This window comes from Gavia stellata, chromosome 1, assembly GCF_030936135.1.
Source record: "Gavia stellata isolate bGavSte3 chromosome 1, bGavSte3.hap2, whole genome shotgun sequence".
NCBI lineage: Eukaryota > Metazoa > Chordata > Aves > Gaviiformes > Gaviidae > Gavia > Gavia stellata.
Window position 1 is genome coordinate 101,679,406 of NC_082594.1, and position 22,764 is coordinate 101,702,169.

General features: G+C 50.7%; 1 protein-coding gene across 3 annotated transcripts in view; it reads left to right on the plus strand.

The window, feature by feature from the left end:
• Positions 1-4,374: 4,374 nt before the first annotated feature.
• The window catches only part of RUNX1 (RUNX family transcription factor 1), a 73,495-nt gene continuing 55,105 nt past the window's right edge, over positions 4,375-22,764 (plus strand). For all 3 annotated transcript variants that reach the window (XM_059819507.1, XM_059819513.1, XM_059819521.1), the window contains exons 1-2: positions 4,375-4,644; positions 9,936-10,092. In XM_059819507.1, the coding sequence (XP_059675490.1) occupies positions 4,375-4,644; positions 9,936-10,092 (427 nt within the window). The remainder of the gene's footprint in view (positions 4,645-9,935; positions 10,093-22,764) is intronic.

Consider the following 22,764-nt stretch of genomic DNA (forward strand, 5'->3'; position numbering starts at 1 on the left):
GAGCCGCGCTCCGCCACCGCCGCCGCGGAGCCCCCCTGCCCGCTCCGCGCTCCCACCGCAGCGCTCTGGGGGCGGGGGGGCACGACGGCACACAGAAAACCGGCCCCGCGTCCTTTGGCGGAAGGGCCGGAGGGGAAGGAGGCAAGGGGGCAGATCTTGCGAAGATGAAGCCGTAACCCTCCGGCACGGAGAGCAGGTGCCGCGGAGCGGCCCCGGGCGCGGACGGGCAGCCCCGGGCCCGGCGCCGCCTCACCGGTCCCCCCGCAAAGGGACGGCAGCCGGAGCCTTGCACCCGCCCCGCAGAGGGGAAGGCGCTCCTGACCCGCACTGGAGGGGTGCGAGGGGACCTGCACCTGGCGCTTGGACCGTGAATTTGGTGGCAGGCGGCTGCGCCGACCCGTGAACTGAGTCGCGCTGCGCGGGTCTCCGCGCAGGGAGCCGTGCCGCGCAGGGCACCCGGCGCATCCCTCCCCCGGCAGCAGGCTCCGGGGAGGCAGAAGCCCGTTTCTCTCCCCCAGGGCACTCAGCCTGCTTTCAGTGTAATGGCCTGTAAACCAGGTAGCGTAAATGGCAGGAACTCGCTCTCTGCTCCAGTCCCCGCAGGTCGCGGTGTGCCAAAACGCGTTGTTTTCCCAACTCCGGAGCGTTTCCAAAGCGGGTGTCGGCAAAACCGAGGGTCTCCTCTGTCCTCTCCTCGCCCCGCCCTACGCGCCCCGGGGTGGTGGAAAGCCGGCGGCGGCGGGGGGGTGGGTGCCCGGGACTCCCCACCAGCCGCCGCGCAAGGCGGCTCTTCCCGCGGAGCCGCGTCCCAGGGGATGGCGGCGGGTCGCGTCCGCTGCGGGACCGCGGCCCCCCGTGGGCTCTGGCGGGGACGGGCGGGCCGCGCAGGCGGCAGCTGCCCTCCCCGGGGGTCGCCCCGCGGCCCCCCCAGCGCCCCTCCGCCGGGCCGACGGTGGGCGGAGGGCCCCCTCTGCCGGCCCCGCCGCGGAGCTGCACCGAGGGCCGCCCCCGGGGCCGCCGCAGCCGTCTTGCGCAAGGCCCGGCGGCGGGCAGCAGCCCCGGCCCGCTCCCCGCGGCCCCTTCCGAGCCCGGCTCCCGGCGGCGGGAGGCGGCCCCGGTGGTGTCCCCTCCGCGGCCGCCCCACCCCAAGCCGGTGGTGTCCCCTCCGCAAGCACTGCCACCGCCCGCCCCGCCGCAGCCGCTGTCGCTCCGCTTCAAAGCCCGCCCGGCCCCGGGGGAGCGCAGCCGGCCGCCGCCGCGGCTGCTGAGCTGGCGGGGGCAGCGGAGGCGGCGTCCCGGGGGTGGCCATGGGGAGGGGCGGCCCTGCCGGCGGGGACGCAGCGGGCATACGGCGGGACCGCGGCGGGGAGAGGAGACACGGGCGAACGAGGGGTGCGAAATTTCACGGAGGGAACCCCCAGCCCGTGCCAAGAGCGCGGCGGGGACGGGCGGGGGGTCCGCCGCGACGGCGGCAGCGGGTCGGGATCGCTCCGTTCCCAGCCAGGGAACGCCAGCGACGGCCCACGACATTCGCGACCAGCACGAGAAAATAAAAGAAAAAAAGAAAGAAAACCACAAAAAACCCACCCAACCCCAGCCCAGCCCGAAAGGACAGCCACGCCTCCAGCCAGCATCCTCGCTACGGGCGCCGCGGGCCCAGGCCGGCTGCCGGGGCAGGCGCCGGCGGCCCGCTGCTGCCCGTGTGGCGCTGCCCGCCCGCCGGCCCAGCCTTGCCCCCGGCGGTGCTGCCGGCAGGCCTGGCCGGTGGCTGGGCTGTGCCGGTGGGGGAACGTCCCCCGGCTGGGGGCCTGGCGGCCGCCGCGACGTGTCGAGCGGTGACGGGCGCCCCTCGGGGCCGCGTCCTCGTCCGCGGGGGCGGGAGGCAGCGGGGCTGACGGGGCTCACCAGGCGGCGGCGGCTGCCTCGGGGGCTGCCGGTCCAGGTGCCGCTCTGTGCGGCTGCGACCCCTTCCGCGGGGAGGAAACGCCCCGGAGCAAACGCCGCCGGGAGCTCGCCCGGGGGACGCGGGGCTCCCCGGCGGGGTGCGCGGCCGGCGGCGGGCGTGTGCCGGGGCGGTGTCCGCGGCGCTGCGGGCGGCGCTGCGGGCAGCTTGCGGGCACCAGCCGCTCCTCGGGGGCGGGTGGTCCGTAAGTGAAGGGCGAGCGGGACCTGCACCGGTGCACGGCAGAGCCGGGGGTCGCGCCGCTCTGGCTGCCTTAACGGCCCCCGGCAAACCGCAGGCGCGGAGCACCCTGTACATGGCTGCGGCCGGCCCCGCCGCCAGCGCCTTTGCGGTGAGCTGGGGGAGCGGCAGCCCGCGGTCCTCCCGTGGGTGCGCCTGTGCGCGGTTGCGGTGTCCGCGGCGTCCCGCCGACCCGGCGCTCACCCCCCGCGCCCCACAGTAGCGGCGGCGGTGGCGGCGGCGGCGGGCGCGCCAATTCCAGGAGCCCCTGGCCCGCGGCCGCGCCCTGGCTGCTCCCGGAAAGGGCTGTGATTGGCCGGCGCCCTCCCCGTATGCAAAGCAGCCGGGGGAATGACATTCCTCCGCACTCCGCCCGCCGCAGCCGACTCGCTCCCGGCCACCTCCATTCATCCCGGCGGCGGCGGCGGCGGGCGCGGGGCGGCGGGGCGGCGGGGACCCCAGCCCAGCGCGGCGGAGCGGAGCGCGGAGCGGCAGGGCCCGGCCCGGCCCGGCCCGGCCCGGCGCGGCGGAGCGGCGGTGCCTCGGCGCCGCGGGCGGCCGGCCGGCAGGAAGCTTGCGTTCCCCGCGGCTCACGTGAAGACCCGGGAGCTCTCCGCCGTGGAAATGCGCGTTCTCTGAGCGGTCGTCTGGGCTGGAGACTGCCACTTCTAACCCTGGCTAGCAACTTTGGGGGCTTGATCTTCCCCGGCTCTTTGCGTCTCTCTCCGGGGGGGTCAGCGGCTCCTCCACCCCCGCCCGCCGCCACCTCCTCTTTTGCGGAAGGAAAGCTTTCACTCGTTCAAAAGTAGTGGCTTGTTATTTTTTTTTAATAGTTTTTTTTATTATTATTGTTGCTGGTTGGTTGCTTTTGGTTTTCAGTGTGTGCGTGTGCTTGGGGGCTCTCCGCGCAGGCTGGCAGTATCCATCCCGCTGGCTGGAGGCGGCCGAGAGAAAAGTCATGTTTCCGAAAGCAGGCTTCCACCTGCTGCGGTTAAAATATTGTTAAGCAGCCGGTTCCTGTGGCCGAATTAGAGGAAGACTGCCTCAGATACCGAAAAAAAAAAAAAAAAAAAAAAAAGAATTGGCAATGACTGCCGAAGTTGTTGCAGACTGTTGGTTTGACTGCTGGGGAGGACGTGAGTGAGAGAGAGAGAGCGCTGTTGCACACACAAAACCACAGAGAGAACCCACAATTTAACCAACATCCCCAAACCCAAGTTTTCAGCTGTGGACCTTTTAGCCTGAGAGCTTGCGATCGGCTGCGACCTTTCTTTAAATTGGTGAAAGACGTTATACCTAAGACAAATACAAAGATAGAGTTTTAAAGCCTGAATGCCATGCGCTGAGCTTCTTTTCTTTTCTTTTCTTTTTTTTATTTTTGCGCAAGAATGATTGAAAGGTCATGACACGAGTACTCTTAGAGCAACACGAACCAAACTACTGAAGCTGATTTTCAAGGCTGCTTAAAAAAATCTTGCCGAGAACATTAATGGATTCCTGTTGTGTTTAAATTCTCTACAGATTATACTGTAAATATTTTATGAAGTACAGTATATGCGTGCGTGTGTGTACGTGAATATATGTACAGTTGTAGCCAGCTGACCTTTGATCAGAAAGTCTAGCTCGCGTACTGCCTTCTCTGAAGACCGACCCCGAATTTCCCTCTCTTAAAGAGCGATTTTTGCCCGCGGAAGACGCTGATGTATCTTGTTTTCTCTTGGGACTGTAGAGAAATCACCTGGAAGAAACTGATAGGCAACTGACTCTCCGGGAAGCCCAGGCTTTGCATGCGTTTCTGACCGCGTCTTGTGTTTGACTTGCCTAATTTTTTCCACGGTGCTTGGGAGCTTGGAAGGAGCTTCCCCCCCGGTAACTTCTTGCCTCACGGCCGCAGACTAGATGCACAGGCGCCGCGGTAAAGCCCCGCACGGACGACCCTTTCGCTTATCGGATTAACGTGATCTGTTCCGCAGCGCCAGGACGCCAAGAGTTAAGTCTCGGCGTGCTCGCTATCTCAGCCGCCTTCAGCAAAAGATTAACTTTGGGGACTGGCGTAGAAACAAGTTTCCCCCGGGTCCTCAGCCTGTGTCCGTTTATGTTGGTCCCCAGAGAGCAGATCGCTGAAGAGTTACGCTCGTTTCGCTGTTTTGTAAAAACTCTGTGGAGGTCTTTCACTCAAAAGGCTTGTTGTGATGCGTATCCCCGTAGATACCAGCACCAGCCGCCGCTTCACGCCGCCCTCCACCACGCTGAGCCCGGGGAAGATGACCGAGCCGCTGCCGCTGCCCGGCGCCGAGCACAGCGGCGCCCTGCCCGGGAAGCTGCGCAGCGCCGACCGCAGCATGGTGGAGGTCCTGGCGGATCACCCCGGGGAGCTGGTGCGCACCGACAGCCCCAACTTCCTCTGCTCCGTGCTGCCCACCCACTGGCGCTGCAACAAGACGCTGCCCATCGCCTTCAAGGTACGTCTGCCGGCTCCCGAAAATCGCGCTTCTGGGGACAGGGGCGGCGGGGTGGGCCGGCGGGGAGGGCAGGGCAGGGCAGGGCAGGGCAGGGCAGGGCAGGGCAGGCTGAGCGCCCCCCGGCTGGGGGGCACGGGGCGCCGACCCCCGGGCTCGGACCCGCACGCGGACCGGGAGTCCCGGCGGGGAGGCCACGTCGGGGCCGGCGGTGGGGCGCAGCCGGCCCTGCGCCTCCTGCCATCCTTCCTTCCATCCTTCCTTCCTTCCGCGGTCGCTGCCACTCGCGACAGCGTGGGAAGGCGTGGGGCGCGGGGGCGCGGCGCGGCTCTCGGCCGGGCTCCCGGCAGAAGCGAGCGGCGGCGGCTGGGGCATGCGATGTGCTGGGCAGGCTCCCTCCAGCCGCTGCCTCCCTCTTCGGCCCATTCATAACTCTGGTGGTGAGAGGCGGCTCTGCTCAAGGGGAACAAAAAAAGAAAAGTAAAAGAAAAGAAAAAAAAGCCCAGGCCCGAGGAGTTTGGCTGTCCTGGGGAGCAGATGCCGGCGCAGCCCGTTGCAGACGGATGCAGGCGTCCCGGAACTGAAGGAGCCCCAGGCTCCCCCAGAAGCCGCCCACAGCAGCGGCGGGTCCCTCCGCAGGCACCCCCCGCGGCGCAGCGCCCTGCCGGGGCTGCCACCGACGGGGGACACCCGCCCGCCGCCGCGGACCCGCCAGCCGCGAGCGCCCGACGGCACCGGCCGGCCCCGCTCCGGCGGTGCCGGGCTTCCCCCCGCCAGGCTGCCATGAGCTTTTCGGAAAAAAACACGTCTTTCTTTTTTTTTTTTTGGCTGTTTTATAATAGTAAATGTCGGGGCCTACCCTGGGCAGACCCTGCGGCCGCTTGGACTTCTGTTTCCAGAGCCCCTTGCTAAATCTGTGCTCGGTAGCCCAAGTTAAAGCGCGGCAAAAGATGGGAGGGGGGGAGCATACCCCGGCTTGCCCCCTGCCACGGGGGTGCTGCGGGGCTGTGCGGGGCCGGGGCCGGGGCCGGGGCCCTGCCGAGCGGTGCCCCCCGGCCGGCTGCGGGCGGGGAAGGGCGGCGGGGGATAATTGCTGCGCTTTCCGCCCTTACCCGGCCTGCTTTCCCGTTACCCGGGTTCAAGCAAAATTCACCACCTCCCCACCCACCCCACCCCCCCGCCTTGGTCGTGCTCGTTTTTGACTTGCGTCTGTCGCTAATTTCTTGAATGCGCTGGTTTTCTTGCTACTGATGTAGATACGCTTCCGAGCAGGGAAAGGAAACGGTAACTACTCTCGTTACCCTCTTCTCCGAGGCGGGACCCGCAGAGACACGCAGCTCCCTAGGAGCCCCGGGGTTAGATTTAGGATTGGGGTTTGTAAAGTTCGTGCTTTCTTTTGCGGTCACTGCTAGAGTCCGACGGCCTCAGTGCAGCTTTTCTGAGGCGACCAGACCCGAGTCGTTCCAAGGACTGTTGCGGGGAGGAGAAAAGATGGAGAAGGGAATCAGTTCAGCTCCCAGAGCTTTGGGAAATCCTGCTAAGGAGGCGGCTTTAGGGAAAAGTACTGTTACGTCTGGAGAGTCTTCTTGTTTTACGCATATGTGAGTCTGAGGAAAGGGAGGAACTAATCGGCAGGGTCAGTTCCTAAATTCACACATTTAGCTTAATTATGGTACTGTCACCCACGCACTAGGCAACTGCTGCTAATTACTCGGCAAGCTCTCCTCCTGGAAGGCAGAGTTACCGCGTGGAACAGGCGTGAAAACCCGCTCCGCCCCGCCGGGAAGGGAGATAAGCGGCGTCCCCAAACGTGGCCGGTGTTTCTCCTGGGGGTCCCCCGCGGCCGGAGGCCACCGCGGCGGCTCCCCGCCGTGCCACGCGTGGCCGCGCCCGGGGCGCGCTCCCAGCCCCGGTCATCTCCCGGCGGGGAAGCGGGGGGACAAGGGGCGGCCCTTCCCGCTCCTTGCCCGGCCGCCCAAGCCGCCGGCGGAAAGCGGTGCCGCCGCCCGGCCCCGGCTCGCCCCGGTGCCGAGACGCCGGGAGCCGCGGGGTCCGGCAGCGGCCGGGGCTCCGCTCCCCCTCGCCTCCCCGGGCAGGGGGGCTTCTGGCGGCAGGCGGCTGCCCTGCTTATGTGACAATTGCCCGCGGAAAACAAACCCCGGGGGCTGGTTTCGGGAGATACCCAACGCCGCTCTCGTTCCTCTTCCTGCCCCCCCCAGCTAGTCCCTCCGTTGTAACCTGCAAGCCCGCTCCCAGCTTCTGCAAACAGAGTAAAGGGTCAGGTTCTCCAAACAGACGAAAGCAAGCGTTTGTAACACTGAGATAGTTTAACCTAGAAATACGCAAGCGGAAAAAACCCCAAACACACCGGGAGAGGGTTTCCTTATGCGCCCCTGAAATGCTGTGCTGGGAGGCACCTGCTCGCCGGGGCACTCGCTGCTCCTCGTCCCCCCCCAACCAGCTCCAGCCGTGGACCGCTGAGAAACGAGTCCTGAAATAGTGTGCCACGTGTAAAACAATATCTCATCGGTTTTATACTAAATATTGAATATTCGCAAAGGCATTTTAAAAAGTCGTAATTTTTAACATCATTTGGAACAGGATCAACAGGATCAATTTGAGATCAACAGGAACTAGAAAATTCAGTTCAGATCATTCCTATGCTACCAATATCGTATTTGCACCTGACAAAAAAGCGCTGAGTTTTATCAAGTATTTGCTAACAAGCATTGCGTCAATAAAAAGAGAGAGACAGAGAGTTTTCTTTTCACGTTTCCTTAGAAAAACTCACTCATGATGTTTGATCTTTAGGACCAGGATATTATTTCAAACCAAAATGATCATTTCCATGCATTTTTTCTTTCTAAAATAAAGAATGATTCTGAGAAACTTTGAGAAAAATACACAACTACTCTAATAAGATGCCATATAGATTAATTGTCCAAACGCTGTTAGGAAAGAATCTAAATCTTAATTTAAAAGGCCAATTTTGTTTGATTGATGAGGCAGAAGTAGGTAATTTAGATACCCGGCAGCGCTGCAACTGTGATACTCTTCTTGCTTCTCTGGAAATACATATTTTTAAGAGCTAAAGAGTACAACAAAGTACTAGATAACTCCAGTCAGCAAGTCCCAACTTATCTGTTTAGTCTTTTTTCTAATGTAAATGTTTCTCTTTCTATTGTCTGTGACTTTTAACTCTAGTTTCTTTTCTGCGCTGTGCAATTTTTATACTTGTTTCTAATATTTTCTTCACCTTTACTATCGCTGAAGTTGCCTTCAGTGTAATTTAATTTGAAAACGGTGATTTTAAGTATTTGTTCTGTAAGAGACAACTGAGCCTGGATTCATGAAGGTTTTTCATCCCTCAAAATGCTAGCATGTATTTCCTTAAACAAGCATGCAAACATTTGCATCACAGGGAGGTGAGGGTAATGCCCTGATTTTCCCCTTTCCCTTTCTTGTGTCTTTAATATATGTGCATGCATTAAGGTTTTACGGTAACTTTTTAAAAACTGGGTGAGCGCGTTGGGTTCACAGTTGCTGATCTTGTGAGCCAGCGTGCCTCATGACACAATGCTGTGCGAGGAGAAAACTCACTAGCTTCAATGTTTCGAGCAGGGACTATTTTATGCCAAGATCAGGGAAATGTGAAGAGCGCAACGCTGAGCGTAGCACAGGCCACAGAAACGCATTACGGCACACAGAGGAGAACAAAAACCCAAACTCTGGGCCACAGAGGAATGGGAAAAAGGAAGTTGAAATAGATACATAAAGAGGGAATTTTGACACAGTGATTTTAAGTTTGCATGTGGAAGTGAAAATAAGGGTGATCGGGGACAAATGGGAGAGCACTGAAGTGAGAAACGCAGCCTCCTGTAGAAAGAAAGGCTGTGAAATACCTGCGACTGGAGACCTCTCTCATATTACGGGAGGCAGCTATGGCTGGGGAATAAGCATCGGACACCGATCAAGTAAAGGAGCCGCTGATCCTGTTTGGAAAGAACAGTGCAATTAGAAACTAATAGAAATAAGACTGGGCCGTGACAACTTTGAGCCAATTATATCTGGATGGACATGAGCTAGAAAATGCTAAGAGGAAGGAAAAATACCAAGCTGCAACTCAGAGGACATGATGCAGGACTGCTTCCTCTTAGAACGTGTAAAAGAGGAAATAAAAGCTAGCTAGATTTTTTTTTTTTCCTCTTTTTTCTTTTTTTTTTTTTTGGTAGTAGTCCTGAGGTCGCTACTGTAGACTTAATTGGGGGAACAGCAAAGGGATCTAAATAAAGTATGACAGAGGACCTAATTCAAGCTCTTACTTTTGCCAGAGTAAATCTGGAGACACACCAGACATCCATTCGATTATAGCAGGGTAAAATTGTTTTGAGAATTCAGTCTTGCTCAAGAAGATAAGATAAAATTAAATTTTTCGTAGTTTAACCAATGTGAACATTGTAGATACAAGTCAGAAAATTTGCAGTTAGAAATCTATGTATCTCTCAGTGCATCGCATCAGAAACGCAGCAAATCCTGTGTTCCTAAAAATTTGTTTGATAGGTGCTGGCACCAAGGAGCTACAGCACAAAAATTTCGGACGAGGTGAGAGCCTTTGTCTGAGCGATTGCAGATTTCATTAGTTCAGATCACAATTTCCATCCATCAGGTTGCGGGTGAGGTCTTAAGTCAGTGATTTGCTTTCACGCCTCTAAAAGAAAGAAGAAATTGTTCAATAAGTTGTGGTTAAACATTTGATTGAGGCCTGCTTTTCTATGGACTTATTCTGAATTTATGCTGGGGCAGCTCTGTTCAGAGTGGTGGGAGGACACGATAGGGAACTGGTGCAGCTGTGGGGACTCCGACCCTCTGCATCCATGAGACAATTGGTTCAGTTTTGTTTTCTCTTGAATTTCACATTTCCATTGTTGTGCTGACTTCGCTGTAGCTTAAAAGTAATGCTACTGATGTAAATCAGATCAGAATCGGTTCCTGTTACTTGAATTTATTTATTGACAATTACAGAAGTATATTTTGGAAAGCTTATTTCATGTATTTTTTGTGTCGGAGTATGCATTATGCTGTGTATTTCAGAGGTGCATCAACGTAAAAACTTTTCTGTAGCTCTGCAAACTAGGAATGGAAGCGATTCCTGTTTTCCCCAAACAGCTTCTTGGTCTGCATGGATTTTTGCTGTTGCTGCTTTTTCCTATTTCATCATGTTACTTGTTGATCTTCTGTGCCCCACATCAAATGTCGCGTAAGGAAGCTGAGGCTTCTGCTGCTTGATTTCGTAGGTGGTGGCCTTGGGAGACGTGCCCGATGGGACACTGGTAACGGTGATGGCTGGAAACGATGAAAACTACTCTGCAGAACTCAGAAACGCCACAGCCGCCATGAAAAACCAAGTAGCGAGGTTCAACGACCTCCGATTCGTGGGTAGAAGTGGAAGAGGTATGTGTTTGTTCTCAACTACACTTTGGTCATGTTCACCAGTTATGTCAAGTTGTGGTTACGTGGAGGGAATTTGAAGACGGTGTCTATCGAGTTTTCTGTAGCAGGGAACGCTGCAAGATCTGGCGTAGGCTGATTCCAAAGGCACAGAATTAGCTATATGGTTTTCTTGCTTTATCCTAGCCCGTCCTCCGTGTCCCTTCAATTTTTAAACAGTGACATCTCGTTTGGAAAACAAGAATCACATAGACAGCAAGTCACATCTTGACTCCAGAAGCCATCCCGTCAGCTTTAGAACAGCAAAATATTACCCATGTTTAAGTTTAAATAATGTATTTTCAATTTAAAATGAGAATTTTCAGCTTGTGTAAAGACTCATGACCATCTTGGGGCTCCCAGGCACTCTCTGCAAAAGCTGGTCACTGTAACAGAGCGAATCAACCTAAAATTACAAGTAATTCCCGCATAGATCTAAACATTTTCTGGCTTCATCATGACCTGATGAAGCCACAGGGCACTTTTTCTGACCTTTCTTTCTCTGAAACAGATATAGAACAACATGCAATAGTCCTGTTATTTAATGTGCTCCTGCAAGGTGCGTAGAATAGAACAGAACAGAACAGATGAGCTTAATATCTGACTTGCGGTATCTCTCTGATAACCAGTAATCACTAGTACATAGTAAATAAAAAGGCCTTATGAGCCTAAGTAACAAATAAGCGTTGACGCTGACTTAAGAGTAGAACTATACAAAAATGTTGTTCGGAAGCTGCAAATAGTATCTGGCACGTGCGGCTCCTGTCGCGTGTGAGTGGGCAGGTGTACAAAGCTTGATCCAAAAGCCCATAAAATCAACAGAAGGACCCTTCGCAACTTCACTCTTTGGCTCCGGTCCATAATCTTAAACCCCATAAATTCCAAGCAATCATGTTTGCCTTTCTATTACAAGATTACTTGCATTACTGCCCTTGTTGCTGCGAGTGGAGTCCCTTTGCGTTGGTCGGGGGGGGTGCAGTCAAACCCACAGAAGAGAAGCTGGTGAGCTGTTGCTCAGAAAAAGCTGGGAGGAAAGATCAGCCTCTCTCTTTTAAGGTCAGGAATGAAAAACTGTTGCATCCTCCACGTGACTTCATATATTTACTTAGTATTTTTCTTCTGTTTTATTCGTACCTTTAAGTAGAATGGGAATGAAACATCAGGGTGTTCCAAACACAGCAGTGTTATTTAGGGACAATTCAGTGCTGTAACACTCACAAATCAAAACAATAGTGTCTGCTGCACTTAAGTAGGCTTCTGTATACTACTATTTTGAGCAATTTGGGTGCTGGTGTCTCTCTGAACCAGATTAAATACTCGGGGCTCGCTGACCCCTCCTCACAATTTTCCCCTCCCTCTCTCCCCATGTGAGCACCTGAGCCACCTCCTGATGCGTGGTTGCCTCCGTGGCTCTTAGGAACACGAACGGAGTTACGAGCATGCTTCAGGAGAGTTACAAAGGTGACCCACTTCTGCTCGCTCACTCTCAAAATGTTTTATTCCAAATGGGAGATGGCTCAGGCTTCAGATGGCGAAAGTTATCCTGATTATACACAACAGCCTTTATTTGCCTTTGAAGTGAAATGCATCTATAGATATTCTTCCAATATAAATACAGTCAGCAATTGTGGAAGAGTGTGGCCCTGTTGAAACATAGATGCAAGCAGTAAAAGCATTTGAAGAATAAAATACCAACCCAATCCCTCTGTATCCTGCAGCATTTTTAGCTGAGGATACAGAGGGAGATGTCTTTTAAATCTTGTTGTTTAGACTGTCTTCAAAATGCACTTGGTGGAAAACACCCGCAGCTGAGAACGTAGCTTCGTAATGCTAGCAAAGAATAATAATAGGGTAATGCAGGGAAAATTATATCCATTTACTGAAAATATGAGAGATGCTGTAATGTCTAAAAGTATCAGTCATTAAACATGTTCATTTGTTATATTAAAGGTTCCACCTTTTCAGTAAATGGAATTTGCATTATGATTCAGAGATGACTGTTTAGAAGATTCAAATGAATAGCTGGCAAAGTGGCAGAGAAGCTAATAAAAACAAACCTGTAGTTCAGTTCCTGGCCATGGTAGTGAAGCTAGAAATCGTAACAGTGAACTGTGTGAGTTTCGAGGTCAAAATCGAGCGGCTGAGAGAGAACAGTCCCTATTCATACAGAAAAGCTTGGCGGGGAGCATCGCTGAACCCCTTACCCTGCTATAAGCGGTTGCTAGTAGCCGGTCACTCGCGCACGGACATAAACTTTATATGTTGTGTGATACTCAGGTGCTCGGGATCCTTTAAGCGATGGAGTGATTTGGGAACACTGCATGCTATTAGTCAGTCTTCGAGGTTAAATCTCATCACCTCCATTGACTGCCCATCTTTGGAGCGAGTGACTAATGTATGCTTTTGTTTACTCCTCGAACAGGGGGTTGTTTTCCAAAGGTGGGGATTGTTTGCATTTGGTACGGGATTTCTGAGGTGCTGTTCTGTTGAATTTGTATAAAGCCTAAAGCACAAGGTAGCTGCTTCAAAGGGCATTGCTTCCTTTGATACTTCGCTAGAGGAAAATTAACCGAAACTTTGTTTGCTGTGTAATATTTGAGTTTGAATAAGTTCAGTTGAGTTGCCACCAGTGATAATGCGATGCCAGGAGTATTATGTGAACAGTGATTGAAAGTTCACATCGGTAACGGTCAGAGTGGACGTTCTTTGTGTACCTCGGGTGATTTAAAATCCCTGCCAGAGAATAAGGAACGGCTTCGACTGGTGACAGTTCCCTGTCCCTCGGTTATCGCTCAGGTGTAACCATCCCCATTAAAAGCCTTGCTGAACCGATGGCAAGCCACCAGTCTCTCCCTTCTAAGAGAGTAAGAAATTGTCATTCTTGACATTCTTAACAAATAGTTTAAATTTTCTTCTGTGGGCTTTAAACAAAATCTAGCAAGGCAGTCTGACGGCTGTTTCAAATGTAAGGCTATTGTCCATATTTTCATCTCAGTGAATAAGCGGCTCTGCGCTGACTGTGAGAGAGTTACAGTGATTCTCCCTGTTCGGGGGTCTGATCCTCCCTGTCTATCAGAGCAGACGCGCCAGCCAAATATTGGCCAAAGCTTAAAGAACCGAACTGTGTTTCAGCATCCGTTTCGTATCTAACAGCAAGTGATTGCCCCTGTTGCTCTGCCGGTGCCTGTTGTTCAGAATTAAAAAAAAAACCACACTTGATTTTCTTGACACCTAGAATGGGAGCTGAGAATATTGCAGGTCGCCCGAAACATCGAGATGTTGTATAAAAGCAATTTGGCTTGCTTTCCTGAACAAAACAGATTTACATTGGAATTGGCTGGGCTCCAGAGTTACTATTCCTCACCCTAGTTTGAGAATGCTACTGGGAAAACCTGCCCGTCTGGCTTGTAAGCCCGAGTAAGTAATTTCTGAAAGAAAAATGTAGTTTAAAACTTCAACCAATCTCAGCCCCCCCTTTACTGATTACCTGGTTAAAAAAAAATTGATCTTTATTTTTCTCCTTCTGTTCATAAACACTTCAAACTTCAAAATGCTGCTCCTGCGAAGTACCCTGTTTTCTTAATGTGTAATGAACTGGTTTAGGTTTCTATGATGAAATAAATCTGATGCAAAAAGCCTGACACCATAGAAGTTCATTGGATAAAATTAAAAATAAATAGTTATTTTGGAAAGGGAAAGCTTCGTGGCTCGGTAAGCATTACATATTTTCCTCATGGAATCATTAATCCCAGTAACTATCTTCTTTGTAGAACGTAACATTAAAAAAAAAACCCAACAAATAAACATGTTTTCCAGATGAAAATAATTATTAATAGGTTATCATAATAGTAGCTAATGGGGAAGTGTCTTGGCTTGCTACAGAAGATCTCAATCTAAAGCTGCGATCTGGAGCTGGAGCTTCATGATAGCTTTCCACCAAGGCCTTTTTAAAAACTGTGTCTTGGAAAGGACTGAAAATTAAGCCTACGTATATATTTCTTACCAGCTATCGGGATTAGAGTCATGCATAAGTTTTGCAAGAGTTTTCAATTTTCACAGAGCCAAAAAAGTACTCCTTTTTCACAGGAGTAGCTGGTAGGAGAACATGAGAGAGAGATATTAGCAGGCATAACCAGAAGTTTCTGCCATCAGGCCTCTTCCTTCTGGATATAATTTTGGGGAAGAAAAATCAGTTTAAGCTGGAATCTCAAAAAATACTTAAAACCCAGAAATTACTGGCCTGGATTCTGAGTCCAATTATTTTTATTGGTCTTCTGAAGTCAGAATTTTGCTCCTTCTGTGCAGCTTCAGCTTGTGGTTGCATTATTTGAGCACTTTGTTAAAATTTGTTTTATTTTTTACTTAAACACATTCAAAATTGTAAAAGTATGTGCAAAGCAGAGAAGGATGCTATTCAACAGGGTCGTAAAATCAGTATTAAGCAGCTGGCTGGGTCCTGGTCCAAACCATTGGAATGCTTCAGGGTACGCGGTATCAGATAGTGGAGTAACAATGAAACGTGCTTGCCAGGCGGGTCGAAAATAGAAGAAATCCAACTACAGTCAAAACTGAGAAAAGAGTCAATTGGTAGAGTTTAAAAACAACCGCTTATTTATACTTTGGATTGATAAGTATGCGGCGCTAGAGGATGCTATGGCCAGCGGGAGGGCAGTTTGGCCATAGAGAAATGGGCATCTCCTCTCAGCCATCCTGCAGCCCTGCTGTCGCGCCAGGCGCGGGCAAGGCTGGCACGGCCCTTGGGGTGGGAAAGTTGGGCATCTGCAACACCGCCCGACCGGGGCTGCCGCTGCCGGTCCTGCCACCCGCAGGCGGTGGCCAAAGGAAGGGGCCGCGCTGCTGGTCCTCGCCCCAGGCGTGTGTTGGAGGGTCGATGTTTATCACAGGACTCTTCGCTGTCCAGTCTGGTCTGAATGGCGAATTTTTCTCTAAAAGACAGAGACCAGAAGCAGTAATTTTATTTTTAAATGACTTAGGGTCGCTTTGTTGTGTCATTAATTTTGTTGAGATTTCTGTGTAACCCAAGTAGCCATGGAAGAATTCAGCATGCAGACTCCCTGCACCGGTACAGAGGAGCCGATGCCTATTTCAAGCCGAAAAGCCCGTGTCATCGCTAGATTGATCAACAAACCCAGCCCTTCAAAGACAACGGCTGCCTCGGTGCTGGCCTTTGGCAGGGACGTAGTGGCAGGAGGAGGGGAGGGGAGAAGACTTTCTCATTACGCCAGTGCCGCCCGAGTCGTCTTCGGCACACACTCGCTACGTGCAGCCGGGTTCGCATGAATCGCTGATTGTGTAAGAAAGTATACGTATGATGCAGCTCTGCGCGGGGGTTTGACTCGAAAAACATCATGTGGTCCGTGAGGGTGAGCATGACTGCGGCTGGCTTTGCCAGCTCCCAAACACTCTCTGCTGGGTTACTTAAAATTTCGTCTGTGCGAAAAAACTCTCGATCAGAAAGCGTCAACAGGAGAAAAATAATGGCAGAGCGATTTGGAGAACTTCCTGTCTCCGGGAGCATTGCTGCTGTAAACAGTGGCCATGCCAAGTGCTGAACCACTGCCCTCAGTCCAATAACAATAAATCTATTTTTTGGTTCTCCAGAGCTCTGCTTGTACATTTTTGAAACTCAGGCTGACGATGAGGATGAGGCATTCTCTGAGCATTTTCTTCTTTTTTTTGCCATGATAAAAGGAGTTGGGCTTACCAGGATACTGCTTAGGGAAAACCAAGTACCTCTCTAGATGCAGAGGTTACATAGTTTCAAGTGATCTGTTTGCCCTTCAGCTTTTTTTTTCCCCTTTGTTTTTATTTTGTTTTGCCTCCTTCAGAGGCTGATTGAGTTCTGGTGAAAAAAAGATTTATTTTTGTGTATACCTATGTACCTATATATGTATGTACCTGTATTACAATCCAAATAACAGCTGCTGTTTTGTCATGAAAATAAAATCACTCTGAGAGATGAATTAGGACCCTAGCTTCAGGGCTGGCTAGTGAACTTCAGATGACTATCCTATGGCATGCAGTTCTTGTCAGCTCACTCAGGATTAGCAGAAGTGAGGATGCTGCAAATCAGTGGCTTACAATTGCTGTCAGGAGAGTCTTTTCCTGCATAGTCATGTGCATAAACCCTCATCAGTCTGAATCAGTCTCTGTTCCCTTCTAAAAACGCTTTAGCAACAGTAAAAAAAAAAGACTTTTTTTTTTCTATTATTACCTTAATGCTGTGTGACTCTCCACCTCTTTTGCTCCCATCCTACTTTTCTCCTGTTTTTCCCATCATATTTTTTCAACACAGTTTTCTCAACCTCTCCAAATCGACCTTATTCCCTTCATCTCTGTCCTGCATCAGTCTCCGTCTCTTGTTCTCCTTCCTCTATTGATGCTCTTCCTGCCCATCCCCTTTGAGAGCTGCTGCCTCCCAGCACAGGTTGGGATTCCAGCGTGAGCCTTTATCACAGGAGCAGGTTTTGGCCCCAAGGTGTGCTGCTAGGAACTATCCTTAATTCCTTCTGCCCTTTCCTACTGTTCCTCGGGGAGGTACCTGCTGTGTGCTGCGGGGAGGGAGCAGGCAGTGTGTGGGGGAGAGGGAGGAGGTTCTGGAGGCCAAGGCGAGAGGCGAGGAGGAGGGAAGCAGCTGCTTTGAAGGCTTGATGCTGTAAGAGCTTTTCAGCGGGGCGGTGCTTGGAGCAGTGTGTGTGCACATCAGTTCCCTGAAGTTTAGGGAGGAACTGAAGGAAACGCTTTGGCAAGGCCACAAAGTTTCCACAGGCTAGACTTTATGCACCACAACTCTAACAAAGCTGCATCCATATCTGAGGCCACAGAGGTTGCTCTGTTTGATGGTTTTCTCTTGTGGAACTTGGCAGGTTCCAAGTTCGTAATGGCAGTGTTATCTCCCCCATCACTGACTGCACAGATATCCATCGAGTGACCCCAGACCTTTTCCGAGCTCTGAAATCAATGCGCATTGCATTAGTGTAATGACAGCACGGAGGAGTCCTTCCTCTAAGAAAATAAACTCAGAGTAAACAGTCCCAGTGCACACTCCCACGCTCAGCTAGCTACTGAAGAAGTGACTTGTCAGGTTGTCTTCTGGCGTTCACCTGCTTCAGGCCACTGCAGGCGGAAGTCTCTCGCTTGCTAAAATGGCCCTGATGATCATAAAAGTGCTCCTTGCCTTTCATATTCAGAGCAGTGCATTGCTCTTCCAGTGAACCCACACCTTCCTTGTTCCCTGTACCTGGTGCCTCTTCCTGCAGCCATGCCAAGAGGTCATCCCCTTCATTGCTCCGTCGGGCAAGGAGCGTGTTTGTTCCCAGCTCCAGCTCCGTGCCAGAGCACTAAGGTATGCCAGCATCTGTCTGGACAGGTAGTGAGGCTGGGGCTGGTCGCAAATGAAAGCCACTGCTTGAAAAAGGGAGAGGGACTGAGACAAAATCCAGGTCTCAGAGGGCTTTGTCTAGGTTCACGGGACAATGCACCATGACATGAAGATGCCTCAGAATAGGATCTGCCAAAAACCACAACACCAATTACACCGAGGTTTTCCCCATCTCATGATTAGGCGAAGGATGAGAACGGGGCTTCAAGGGGTGAAGACATCATGGGTTCAAAGACAAAAGCAGTCCCTGGAGAAAAGCCTGGAATGAGGTGCTCCCCGTGCCCCAAAGGCTGCAGCCACCAGCCCCCAGAGCCAGGCGTGTGCCGCCCCTCTGCCCGAAGGACCTCTCCGCCCAAAGGACCTCCAGCCAGGGAACCGCCAGGGTTGAGGACTCTGCCACCCCACCGCAGCCGTCTGGCCAGGGTGCCCTTCGGGGAGGTGGGAAGTGTATGCCTGAGGCATGTCCTGCAGAGCAGGGAGCTTCCCTGGGGAAATGCCCTAATGCTTAAAGCAGGAGAAGGAGCCACCGTGAGAGGCTGAGTCAGCAGGTGACCCCCAAGCAGCAGCAGCTCACGGACCAAACTGCCCCAGGAGAGGGGCAGAGGAGGGCTCAGGGGTCGGGGCTGAACTGACCATGCCGAACTGCTCCTTCCCAGAGGCTGAGCTTGCGGCCTCGAGGGCACAGGGCTGTTCAGCCAGGGGAGCCCCCTCAGATATCGACTGCATCTGCTGCTAGGCATCACCCGGATGGGGGTGGGTGGGAGGGGTAAGGGGTGTAATTTTGGACTTAAGCATTTAAATCAAACCTGAATCCCACTTCAGGCAGCTAAATCCTCTTGTGAATCTGGGCCTTAACCTTTTCATGTCTCTCTCATCGCCTATAAAGTACGGGTGATAATTTCTACCTCAAAAAGCTTATTAATGGTTTGAAATTATAGCTGGGTTAAGGACTATTATTAGGCTTAAAGATCCCAAGGCATTTTCTGTGAGAAGGTGGTAGCTTTGCATTTAAGTAATTTCATTTTGAACTGTCCTTTCTACCTGGTGTTCCTGTTGCTGTTTTTCCCTTTCTCTGAACCATTCAGCAGTGACACAGCAGTCTGCTGAGTGATCGTTTCTTCATTCCACCCTAGAGCTGGATGCACTTCATGGAGGCTAAGTAATTTCTGAACACTTATTCACAAACAGCCCAAGCTCCAGTAGAGAGAAGCACTTCATTTAAAACTAAAATGATATTGCACTGAGAAAAAAAAAATCAAAATTCCCTCCTATGTAGTAGGTCACAGCTTGAAAGCAGAGGTGCAGGTTTTGGGGTAGCCCACTCATAGGAGCATCAGAGATTTACATTAAGAGTCATCTTTGGGAAAAAAATAATTCCACCCTCTCAAAATCTGCATTCAAACATTAGTGACATGTACGTTTGTATAGATTGTGTGCATACACTGCAAGTCTTAAAAATATTTTAACAATAAGCATTGCGTTTTAAGACTCAAACTGTAATCTCCTTGTGCCGCCACTCTGCTGCAGAGGCCGGGCACCCCATAGCATCTCATTCTTCCTGTGCTGTAATTATTGTCTCCAACCAAGTTCGTAGGAATTTTATAGTGGTTACTGCAGCAACTCCACTTATAGTTAGAGGCTGCTTGGCTTTTCCATTAAAAGGTCTTCCTCCCCATCCCAGTCTTTTAATTCTTTAATCCATTTTGCAAACTTGATCTGCAGGCTTACCATCGAAGAAGGCAACCCACCCCAAAAATTCAGTTAAAACAGGTCACTTGGGTTGTCTTTGAGAACAGGATGGATAAACACTTTTTTTTATACTGTCAAACATTGTTCTTACTCTGATGCATGCACTCACACACACACATACATGTATCACCTCCATCTCAAAGCCTAAAAGCTGGTATTTACATAGGAAGTAAACCTAAGGATGCTAAAGTACAAGTAATGTTCCTGCCAGCCAAATTCCTACCACAGCTTGAAACAGTCTCTTTTCCGAAATTAGACAATGTCACAATATAGGGGGATTCCTGGTGGTTTTTTGTGTTTGTCGATTGTTGTTGTTCGCATACAAAAGTGACTAATGTCTACGTTAACTACTGGGTGTCACCCTAAGCTGACTATTGTAGGACACCCTGTCTTCAGAGACCTCCTTCTTGCCACCTCGATCCCAAATCTCTTGTACCTATGCCTCTCCTCCCCAGTTATCTCATTTATGTCCTTTCCCGTAAGCTCAGAGTTATTCTCCTACCTGTCTTCTGCTGCAGCTCCCTTCCTGATAAATGGCCATGACCATTTAGTACCTACACTTGGTATCCCCTGCTACTCGACTGCCACAGGTTTTTTTGCTCTAAACAGAATAAATTGTGCTTTTGTGGCATCTCTGCTGAAGCACATTCACAGGAAAAATAACATGAAGGTGGTAGAAGTAGTAACCTGAGGGAAGGAACCCGAAGGAATCCAGTTGAGACTGATGCCTTGCGTCTAACGTTTTAGACATGGACATTTCAAAAGAGCGTGTTTCAAATCCAAGTTGCTTAAGCAGAGAAGGGCCATCAGGTGCCTCGCAGACAAGCAGTGGAGCAGCAGCAGCAGCAGTGGCTGCACTTTTACACACATTGTCAGGCTGTCAGGGAAGGGATTAGCACAGAGGCCCTTGCAAGGCTGGAGGAGGTGGTGGACGGTATCATCATGACAGCACATGGGACTGGGAAGTGAAACCGCTCATCAGCGCAGAAGTGAAACTGGCACACAAACTCTTGTCAAATTAAAATGTAAACATCTGGCCAAAAAAAGAGAGACAAATTGTGGCTGGTTTAGTGAGCTGAATCCCATCCTTGCAACGCTTGAGAATGTGAGTGATCCTTGTTTGTGCAAGGCAGAATCACTCTTCTGAGAGCTTCAGATCAAATACTAAAGGTATTAGTTGCTACAGTAATGGATAAAAAGCAGCATTCAAGCAAATATGTGATTTTTGAATTGACATTGACACATTTCTGAGATGCTGGGTGCCGGCATTTTTTGTTTATTCCAGCAAGAAAATGTTCTCCTTTTTTTCTGAGGAAAGGGATTTGAATGTTGGTACCACTGTAGCACAGCAAAGGAAGGGGAAAAGCCGCTTTAGGACTTGCTACCTGCGTGGGCATTCTCCAGTGCAAAGGGAAACATGTAGTGTAGGGGACAGGTCTTATAGCACGCCTGGTACACCCGATGACGGGGGACATGCACAAAACATTGCTGTACATCACCAGTATGTGTCTGCTGGAATAGCTGCTGAGGGCCGAGTCAGCTTTATTTTAACAGCTGTAAGTTACACCGAGTATAGAACCAGCTTCTGCATCTGTTTGCTTAAATATTTCATGTCCGCAGGTTGCAGACTTAGGGTTATGTTTTTGACTTATGAAATAAGAAGATTGTCAGGGACAATTTGCAGAAGAGTGTCAGGGACTATCCTTATCACCCAGATAACAGGCTTAAGGTAAAATTCAATTTTACTGCCTGCTTAGGTTGACAGCGTCTCTATTAATATTACTTGATTTCGGTAATGTAATTTTGGTTGCTTAATGTAGTTCCTGTGTTACCTTAGGTTGAATGTACATACACTTCACCAAAATAACGCCTTGAAACAATTCCACCCCAGACGCAACCCTCTTCTAGTCTTCTAGCTCCAGGAATCCCCAGAGGCAGACGGCTCTGCTGCTCTCCCCCACAGCATTTGACTTGTTAGCTGGAAAAAAGCTTGGAGGATGGGCAGGGAGGAAAAGAGAGTGAAGTGCATGCCTCGGTTAAGCACTCGGTAGTGCTGCAGGGAGCTGTGAGGGAAAGGGAAGGGGAGAAGCCAGCGCCAGCCGTGCTCCCGCAGTGGTGAGTTGCTTTTCCACAACTTACTGCAAAGCAAATTCCATAGTTCATAGCTGGGTCCAAGTTCGCAGCAGGGCCACTTTCGGCCATTCGCATGACAACTTGGCCCCATATAAATCCAGAACAAAACACCTATTGATTTAATGCGATGGAGATTTCATTCTGGGTAAGTACATGCTATGTAAACACAGATATAAGGACTTCCTGGAGTGAGACACTCGACAGAAATGTTCAAAAGTATACCTTTATGCTGACCCAGGCTGGTTTGGCAGGAGGCAAGTGCGTGTATTTCCCAAATCTCCAACTTGACACATGCTTACACCTGCAAAACATCCATATAAATACACAAACAGATCCGTTGCTCATGCAACTGATTCGCATGGGCAGTTCTTGCCTTTCTTTGGGCAACCACCCCAGTTTGCTGACATCTCCCCATGTTGGCATTTATCTGTTTGGACCGTTGGTCTGTGGTGGTCAGAATTTGTAAACCATTTACAGTGTGGTAGTGGATGAGATAGATGAACAACAGTTTTTTCTCATATTTAAATTCAGTGGTATCTGTGGTGCTGATGGTAAACAAATTACGGGGGTTTTTTGATGCCGCTTACTTCAGCTGCAGCTTTTTTCTGATGAAATAGCCACTGGACCAAACGTAACAGGCAAAGTTATATTCTGACTGTGTGAAACTGTCACCAGGGACAGGAGAAAAAAGTCACCATCTGAGCACAGAATTTGGACTTGTGCAGGTTTTTTGCAATTGGACATGCAACCTGAACACCTAGAAAAATATTTCACTCGTATGATGAGCAGCGGTTAACTAATGAAGGGTCAAATTATGTTGGCCCTTCTCGTCCTATTGATTACATTTGGAGTATTCAGCAGCTTAAGTGATAAGAATGGCAAAATTTGGCCCCAGTGTGTAACAGTCGACATTTGAGAATGAATATGTGAGCGTGTGTGTATTACATCCTGCCCAGAGATACAGTCAGATATGTTACTAAAATGCAGTAGACATCTTCACTTTGGCAGATACCCAGGAATATGTTGTGTGAAATTGTAAAGATATATAAAATTGATCATTTAGCATGGTTTAATAAAAGTAAGTACATAAGCACTAAAAAGTAGAAGCTGGGTTAAAAAAAAAAAAGTATCATGATCTTTCTTACTAGAACCTGGAATTCTCTCACTAATATAATAGAAATGTCTGTAATATAATTTGTATTACATTTGTGTATTACATTTCGTATTTTTTCATCTATATCTTTTGTCCTTGTCAGCACAAGCATTCTTGGCTCTTTTCCCTTTTTTCGTCTTCTTTTTATCTAATAATTTACTGTAACAATTTAAAAAAACCTCCGACTCTAATGACACAT